Below are 8,815 nucleotides of genomic sequence, written 5' to 3'. Positions count from 1 at the left end.
TGGGATATGTGTTCAGTGCAGGTAGAACAAGACTGTTGTGTCTTTTCAGTAATATTTCTTGCAGTTGTTCTTCTGCTGTGTTTGACTTTTATCTGGCTGTTTGCTCTTTAGGTTAGTACGTTCCTCACTTTTTGTTATGTACCACTTTAGGTGTGTTTCTGTAAAAGGAAATTCACAGTTGCGGTCGAAGATGAAGAACGTAGTAATGCTAATAAAGGTTTTGTTCTCTTTAGGTACAAGCAGCTCCCCAGCAAGTGGCTGAAGACAAATTTGTGTTTGATTTACCGGACTATGAAAACATCAACCACGTAGTGGTCTTCATGCTGGGAACTGTACCATTTCCAGAAGGAATGGGAGGATCTGTCTATTTCTGTTACCCGGACCAGAGTGGGATGGCAGTGTGGCAGCTGCTGGGGTTTGTCACTAACGAGAAGCCAAGTGCCATCTTCAAAATTTCTGGCCTGAAATCTGGTAAGACTGGTAGAACATAGCAGTCAGCGAAACAGGTGTTACTGCATGCGTGAGGGGATAAATGTTTGAAGGTGGTGTTGAACAAAAAGCTACTTGAAAACACAGCCCACTGTGTGTTTTCAGATAATTCTGAGCAGGTATACTAGAAGCAGTCTGTCAGCTTCGTGGAAGTTTGTCTGCATGTTCATGTTCCTAGTAAAGTTTCTCACTTGTCTTCTCTTGTATGTGGTGTTGACCTGGAAGTTCCTTGGAACAGGCTTGATGTATTTTTGTGCTTTTGCATAGAGAACCTGAGGAAGAATGACCCTGTTAACTTTCCTAGCACAGTTTTTGGGCATCTCTCTAGACATGCCTGCAACATTTTCTTTCAGCTTCCACTGCTAAGCGCTTGTATTTTGGTAGCACAGAGGTAGGTTTTGTAGAGAGCAGAGCCTGACAGTGATTTTGGAGAGCTGCTGCTTCCCAGTCAGGTGTGGTTGCACTATATAATTGTCCAGCAGAGGGTGTTGCCATTGGAAAGCAGCTTTCCAAATGTTTTAGTACTTCTGGTGTAGACCTGAGTAAGAGAATGCTGGTGCTACCTGAAGTAAGCATGTGTGTGTTTTCCCAAATGTATGGGGATGTTGCTATGTACATTATAAAAAGGATAATGTATCCCAAGGGCACATCTTTGTCATGTTAAAGGGACAGATATGTCAGTCAAGCAGCTTGAAGTGTTACAGTGATTAAGTAATGCACATTCTCTGTAGGCTTGAGGGTAGTCTACAGACTTAGCTTGAATTTCTCTTGAGGTGCTGAGGCTCCTGTGGTAAAATGCATTCATTTGTAACGTGGCATGCTTGCTTTTGAATTGGGCCTGGATGGCAGTGTGGTGTGAGATAAGGGCTCTCAAGCTGCAGAGCAAAATGAATTCTGATCATACACATTCTTGAGAAATTTGGGGGTTCCCCAGAAGAGAGAGCAGCCACAGAAGTGTTTGGAGGGACTTTGTTTTGTATATTCCAAAGTCATGGCATTAGTGAAACAGTAAAGAATATCCAGAGTGCTTTTGCCCTATGTTTCTCATGCTTGAAAGACTCACTGATGCGTGCTTTTGGACAGCTTTGTAGGAAAATGCGTTTTCAGATGATTTGCAGGATTAGCCATAATTTGCTGCTCTTGAGTAAGAACTCTGTGCTGTAGTTGAACGCATTTGCAATGGTGTGAGACAGAGCTGCGCTTGATCTGAGCAGTAGAGAACTGTAGCATTCTTGTTGTCTACAGCTTATCTCTGACTGGGGAGTCAGTGTAAGCTACAGCCTAAGTTTCCATGGTCATAAACAACTTTATGACAGAGAAGACTATGAGGCTGTAGAAAAAGGGGAGACCAGAGAGGGATAACAGAGCTGGAATTACTGAGAGACATTACTGACACTTGAAATCTGTATTTTTGGGTTTAATATATTGTTGAGAGGATCAAGTTTGCATCCCTGTTTGTCAGCTCCCTGTGAAGCAGTGGTTTAACCAGAGTTCTTCATTGTGCGATGAGTTTCATTTGTTTGTGTGTAAAGAAGGGGCTTAGAAGTACTCCTTCTTTGGAATTGTAAGGGGCGTTGTTTTTCAGTTGTGCCTGGAGGTATGGTAGAAATAGAACTCAAACTTTGGACTGGAGTTTTGTACCCTTACTTGGAAGTATGTTGACAACTGGGATAACAGTTTCAGGCTAGCCTTTTCCATTACAGACTTTTCTGCTGGTCAGCATGCCATGATGTGTGTGATGCCGTTTTCCACATGCAGATATACCCTCTAGTATGGTGCCTGCATTTGAGGCCTGTATGTGGGTAAGGTTTCTGATGTGGTTGATCTGAAAGGTAATGAGGGCTGCCTATTTTGAATGAAAGGTTCAATGAAGGGGTGGAAAATAGATTTTTCTAATAGCAGCTGCTTTGCTATTATGACATGGTATGTGGAGAGTGCAGGGTCTGAATGTGAGAACTTGAGCTTGTATTTCAGTACTGATGAACAGCATGCAATGTTCTCTGTATTTGTAAGTTTCAGAATGCTGATCACAGAGCCAAGCATTGAAAATGTGGAGTGTATTTCTGCTGTTGTAAGGATGGCAATGGATGTTTTTATTTCACCATTTTAGGCAAACATCTTTCTGAGGGAGTGGTTCCATGGCAGTGCAATGCAAACTGACAGAATGGATGTATATCATGGTTTAGTCCTGACTGTCTTTGTAAAGTAGCCATATATTGTACAGAGCCTTTTGGTTGAGGGTGTTACGTTTTTGTGGTAGGTGTCAGCTTCTCAGGTTGAAGATATTGCAAGATGTAAAACTTCTACCAGCGCTGTTCCTACTAGGATTTTTAATAATATACTTGTGTGATACTCAGCTTCTGATAGCTTTTCTCCTCCTTGTTCAGTATTTAAATTTTACCTCTATCAAGCAAGCATCTATCAACAGTAAAGGTTGAGATCATACAGCAGTGGCATTTCTCTGAAGTGGTTCTAAATAGTATTTCAGGAGATGAACTCCCTTCTTACTGGCCTTGTGTTAAAGTAATGTTTTAATAGTGATTTACTTGTAATTGTAGCACTACATTGCAGTTGTAGGATCTGGAGTGAGGAGTAACATTGGCTTCAGTTGAAAAGGGTGCTGAGTTTGTGAACATACTGTCCATATGGATTGGCTCTTGGCTTCTTTATGATAATGCCTTATGTCTGCAGAAGAATGGTCAAGTTCCTGAGGTCTTCAGTCTTAAGCCTCAGTTCAGCTTGTCAAACTTGTGCTGTTTCTGCTGGCTGAGTTTTTGACCATGCAACTAAATGAGATGCTGCTTTAGATCTCTGTTAGCCTTTCTTGCAGGTCAAAATACTGTTGACTGGTCTGTAGGACAGCTCCTGATTAGTTCTGCTTTCTCCTGCTAGTAAGGGGCCAGAAAGTGCTACTGAAACATCACCTATGTGTTAAGAGGTTAATTGTCTATTGTGTTCTGCACAAACTCAGGTGGAATGTTAGTGTTTGTTTACTAATAGCATTGTGATCCCACAGACCTTTTTCCTACATTTTCCTTTACTGATGCTGACAGAGGAGTGCATGATTTAAGTGACTCTCAGTGTCTGTCATTGTTTGCAGAGACACTGGCTGAAGCTGGGACTGAAAGTATGGTTAATACTCAGTTAAGAAAGGTCAGAAGTGAGTGCAGAGGGCTGGGATGATGCCTGTGTGAGTGGCATGCAGTTTGGGGGTAGTTTTCTTTGTGACACTTGCAAAGTCAGAGGCCTTTGTGTTCCATGGCTGTTTCTTTGACCTTTGCACTGTTGGTTTTGAGCAGTTCAGACGAGACCTGGTGCTGCCATCCCTCCCTGAGTCAGAGGGATCTTAAAGTAGTGTTCTCTCTTTTTTCAGAGCACAAACAGGTTCACAAGAACCTGGTTGTGAATGAGTGAATCAAACAACTGTGCAGCAGTTCCGCATGTTGCCTGGTTATCTGCAATTGCTGAAATGTGAATTAAGGGCTTGGTTCCTATAGAGAGAGGTTCTGCTGTCTTTCACTCACAGATCATATTTCCTGTTGAATCCATTCACTTCTTTGGAGCTTTAGAGTTATGTTCTACCTTTTTTAGAAATGCCCTCATGATCCACTGTGGTTTTTTAATGTATCAGTCACACTGTTCCATGCTTGTGTGTACTTGTGCCTGTGCTTGGTCTGTGTGATTTTTCTGTGTTTCTGAGATAGATCTCTGGTGGGAGCTGAGGAGTACCTTCTATAAAAGAAGCACAGTGATTTAAGTTACACAGTCTTTACATGTATGCCAAATCTAATGTTTGCTGTTCGTGGTGCTTTCAGGGAAGGGAAGTCAACATCCCTTTGGTGCAATGAACCTCCCGCAGACGCCAACTGTGGCTCAGATTGGAATCTCAGTGGAACTGCTGGAGAACCTGGCCCAGCAGACTCCTGTTGCAAGTGCTGCTGTGTCATCAGTAGATTCATTCACAGAGGTAGCTTGGGCTTTGTTTTCAGAAATTCTCTGTGCTATGACATCATAAGAATGAAGCCTCTGAAGGACTCATGGTGGGTGGGGAGGGGAGGGAAAGCTGCTGTGAGAGGCTGTAGGATTGTAACCAACCTAATCATTGACAGATCATTTGGCTGGATGCTTTAGTACTTTGCAATTACTCTGTCTTACACTGAAATACTGTCTCCAGTAAAGGATTGGAATTTACATGCTCAGTGGCATCAGGCCAACAAGATTCACTTTTGTCAGTGTCACTTTACTGTAAAATTATTTATGATACTTCCTTATAGGAGCAGCTGTGACTAAATACATGTAAGAGACAGTAGATCTTCAGTGATAGGTGCTGAAACTCCAGTACATAGACTTGCAGGGATGGTCAAAAGTTACTCAGAAGTGAATGCAGACACGGGCATGGATGCAGATGGATATCCAGTTGTACCACTGACCCCAGAGAAATCCTGATGTAGCTCTACAGAGCTGCAGAATTATATCCTCTCCCACAGAAAGATTTTTCTACCCAGTTCTTTCCATGTGGACCAGGCCTTGGGCTGTAAGATGTGCCATTTTTTTACCTAGCCTGTCTGTTAGTTTGAACCTCTGGAAACTTCAGCCAGCACTGGCAGTTAGTTGGCTATCTAATAGCAGCTCAAGGCAAGCTAGGCCTGCATGGCAGGTCTTGATTTCCCTAACACTGACAGCTCCAGCATCATCTTTTAACATTTCAGTAGCTGGTGAGGCTTTTCTTCAGGCTTTCATTTTGTTTCTCACTTTCCTTCTAGATGCTTGCTGAGGTAGACTGGTAATTGAAAAGTAGTCCTGATACTGTAGCTGATGTCCTTGGGCAGTTTATACACATTTTATCTCCAAATAGGTTAAGTCTTTTGGAGAAAGTTGTTGTGACTAGTGTTGACCACCAGCTATTTTTGTATAGTACAGTTAACTGAGCTTTTGTGGAGTTATTAGGGGCAAATGACATCTAAATAATATTTCTGATTCCATCAATTTTTATTATAGCAATAGTTAAATCCCGAGGCAATAACATGCCACTTGAGGTCATTTGTAAGGCAGCTTGTGGAGTTTTCTAGCAGTAGTATTTAAAGACAAAAAAACCCACCTCATGACTGCATAACATTTTAACAAGTGTTATTTTCAGTTAGGTGGATTTTTTTATTAAAAGAGTAGCATCTTAACTGAAATTGTATATTGCCTTCAAGGAATGCAATTGAGCCAAAGGCTGAAGTAATAGTTATTCCTATAGAGAAAATATATAAAGTCAAAGCTGAAGGAAACCCTTTAGGGAGTAGATAACAGAGGAAGGGCATATATGACTGGGAGCTTGTTTGTGAATATGTAATGGCTTTCATCTAATATTTGACATAGTCTCTTTGGAAATGCTACATTACAGCAATAAAAGTATTTTTTTCAAGGCAAAATCACCTGTTGTTACTCTAAGTTAAGGAGGTTCTCTCCCACTACATATTTAATAAGTTTTATGAAGATTTATGATTTAATATGCCTTTTATGTATATATAGTGATATATAAAAAAGTTGTTTGTAAAGAAGTAGGACAAAACCACAGAGTTCTGCATGTGAGTGGGTTGAGACTGACAGTAGGCTCCTGGGTTCTGGGACATTAGTTATTCCACTCCTTTTGTCAGAGCAGGTGGAGGGAAGCACAAGACTGTGCATGTATTGAGCCAGACTCCGTCTTCATGCATCATTTCACTATCTATGAAAATTGCTCATTCTCCCATCAAAACAATGCATACCTGTTTTTATTTATTTTATTAAAGAAATAAGCAGGTGCTATAAACTTGTGGATTTGTAGACTGGCTGGGAATGTCCTACAGTCCCAACCTCTGCACACAGGGATAGCTGTTTCTTGGCCTCTCTGATTCTTGCTCCCTTATTCCTACAGTTTAGAAGTGTCCTGTGCATCTTTTTCATTATTTTTTTAGCAGTATCTTGTGGCAGATGATGCCAGGATAACATTCTGTGATGCATGTTAAAGCTAAGTACCCTGTCGCTGGACAAGCTGTAAGGAGGCAGATTACAGACTTTTCAGGTAGTTTAACAACTAGTGTTTTGCTGGGAGCTGGAATGGCAGCTTTGACTTGCTCTGCAGTTCTACTGATGGTTTCATTTGGGGGAGAGGGACAGCTCTTGTCACTGCATGACTACTTTGTCACAAGCAGAAAATGTTCTTCGCAAAGCTGTTTATTCAGTTGGATGAAACTGAGCAGGGAGTAGGCAAGTGAAGATTCTGAAAATGATTTCTGGATTCTGTATGGATCTCAGGGCAAGACTGGGAATTAAGATGTTTTGATCAATTTAAAATGGATGTTCCTGGACCTACTATATCCACTTTCCCATTATGTTTTAGATGACAATGCTAATTTACTTCATATAGGAGCTGTATATCTGTTAAACGTTTGCACAAAAATTCAAACTGATAAAAGAACTTCTTTAAAATGAGTGTCTCCTCTTTATTTCAGTTCACTCAGAAGATGTTGGATAACTTCTATAACTTTGCTTCCTCGTTTGCTGTTACTCAGGCACAGATGACCCCAAATCCTTCTGAAGCCTTCATCCCTGCAAATGTAGTTCTGAAATGGTAATGGCAACAATCTCTAGTAACAGCTGTCCCTTTTTTCTAGGCATTAAAACATCCAATTTCTAAATATTGAACCACTGTCTCTATTCAGTGAGATGCTGCAAAAATATTTTAAAGTTTTTGTTGCTTACCTCTAGTATAGAAAGATCCTGTCCACCGTTTTTATATTTATTTGCCAGCTTTTTTTGTTAGAAAAGAGGTATATAACCTATGAAATATTTTTGTTTCTAGAAATGTTGCCCATGACATATGTGGATTTGCACTGTGTTGCTGACAGTGCAAGTGCTCTGGAGTTCTGAGAAGACAGAACACAATGATACTTGTATTTGTTATACTTGGTCTCTTCCTAGACCTAGCTTCAGTATAACTGCATTAATTAAGAATATGTGAAAGGTGGAGAAATCGCGTTGACCTAATTCTGTCACCAAGATCCTTGAGCATAAATACAAAAGTGTCTCAGAGTTGTTTTCCACAGACTGGTTTAAGAAATAACTGTCTGGGGATATCCTGTGCAGTCTGGAGATAAATCGTGAACTGCAGGCAGTTATTTAGGGTATCTGAAAATTTCTTTCCTGCAGTCTATCTGTTTAGCCCTATTTAGCCTCTACAGTATTAACCTAAACCCTTTTTAAATCAGTATTTTGGGCTCAATACAGTTTCATCATTAGTACAGATCTCATGAATATGCAAGCAGTTGATGTAAGCAATGTATTTTGTTCGGGAGTGTAACTTGATGCAGATCTCGTGTTTAGAACTCTCTTAACGTATGTGAGTAAGGTCTCTCATGTGACCAGTCAGAGCCTGGATGAGGCTGAATTGGTTTCCCTTAGTCTCTTTTCTCATTTGAGTTGGGCTATGAACCATGAAGTGTAAAAGAACCCAGAAAGGCACAGAAACTGTATACTTTGCCTGTTTCCCCACTGTAGGTCAACAGTGAATTCTGACATTGTTTGTTTGTGGTTTGCTTCCTTCAGTGAGTATGGAAAGTGAAATTAGGACAGCATGTGTGCATACATGTTTCCATTTCCTCAGTAGATTTTACTAAAACATTACCATATATAAAGTATATGGAAGTTAGAATTTCTGGCAAGGGTGGAAAAATAATGGGGACTATGTTGTCTCAAGGTTTCTATTAGAACTGCAAGGCAAATCAATGCACAGCCGTGAGTGCAGGACTGTCTGCAGTCCCCTCTTCCATAGCTGTGAGCAGGTTGCATACAACCTGCAAGGAAGCAATACTGGAGTAGAGGCTGTGGTTTCTGTGCCAGCTTGCACAAGTCTGTCAGGCTTCCTAGCTCATCTCTGCTGTCCCATGAACTAAGAGGTGCTAAGCTTGCTCTGTGCATCCTAGATGAAGCAGCACTGAAGAAGTAGTACACGGACAGCTGAACTGTATTCAGGATCAGCGGTGTTGCCTTGTTTTTCCCAGTATTACAGTATATCTCTAAATGACATCATGTTTTCTTAGTTTGGTTTTGCTGGAGTTTCTTCTGAGAGATACCTGGCCTGATTACTAAAATGATGAGCAGCCTCAGATTCACACTTCTACCTGCCCAAAATTTGATTTCCTAGCCCCAAAAATGTTATGCTCAAAACAGCCACTTTTAATTTATAGAATTGTAGAATCAATTGACACTAGTGAGGCCTCACCTTGAGTACTGTGTACAGTTCTGGGCCCCTCAGTTCAGGAAGGATATTGAGGTGCTGGAGCAGGTCCAGAGAAGAGCA

At 41.0% G+C, this 8,815-nt stretch overlaps 1 protein-coding gene across 1 annotated transcript in view; it reads left to right on the top strand.

The window, feature by feature from the left end:
* Positions 1-233: 233 nt before the first annotated feature.
* LOC103800918 (chromosome unknown open reading frame, human C11orf73) overlaps positions 234-8,815 on the top strand; it is a gene marked incomplete at its 5' end in the record, with an annotated part of 9,695 nt that continues 1,113 nt past the window's right edge. The window contains 3 exons of the mRNA XM_009073311.1: positions 234-471; positions 4,305-4,456; positions 6,969-7,087. Coding sequence (XP_009071559.1) covers positions 234-471; positions 4,305-4,456; positions 6,969-7,087 — 509 coding nt within the window. The remainder of the gene's footprint in view (positions 472-4,304; positions 4,457-6,968; positions 7,088-8,815) is intronic.

Source organism: Acanthisitta chloris, unplaced genomic scaffold, assembly GCF_000695815.1.
Source record: "Acanthisitta chloris isolate BGI_N310 unplaced genomic scaffold, ASM69581v1 scaffold38334, whole genome shotgun sequence".
NCBI lineage: Eukaryota > Metazoa > Chordata > Aves > Passeriformes > Acanthisittidae > Acanthisitta > Acanthisitta chloris.
The sequence above is the reverse complement of the archived record's forward strand: the minus strand, read 5'-3'. Positions and strand labels throughout refer to the sequence as shown.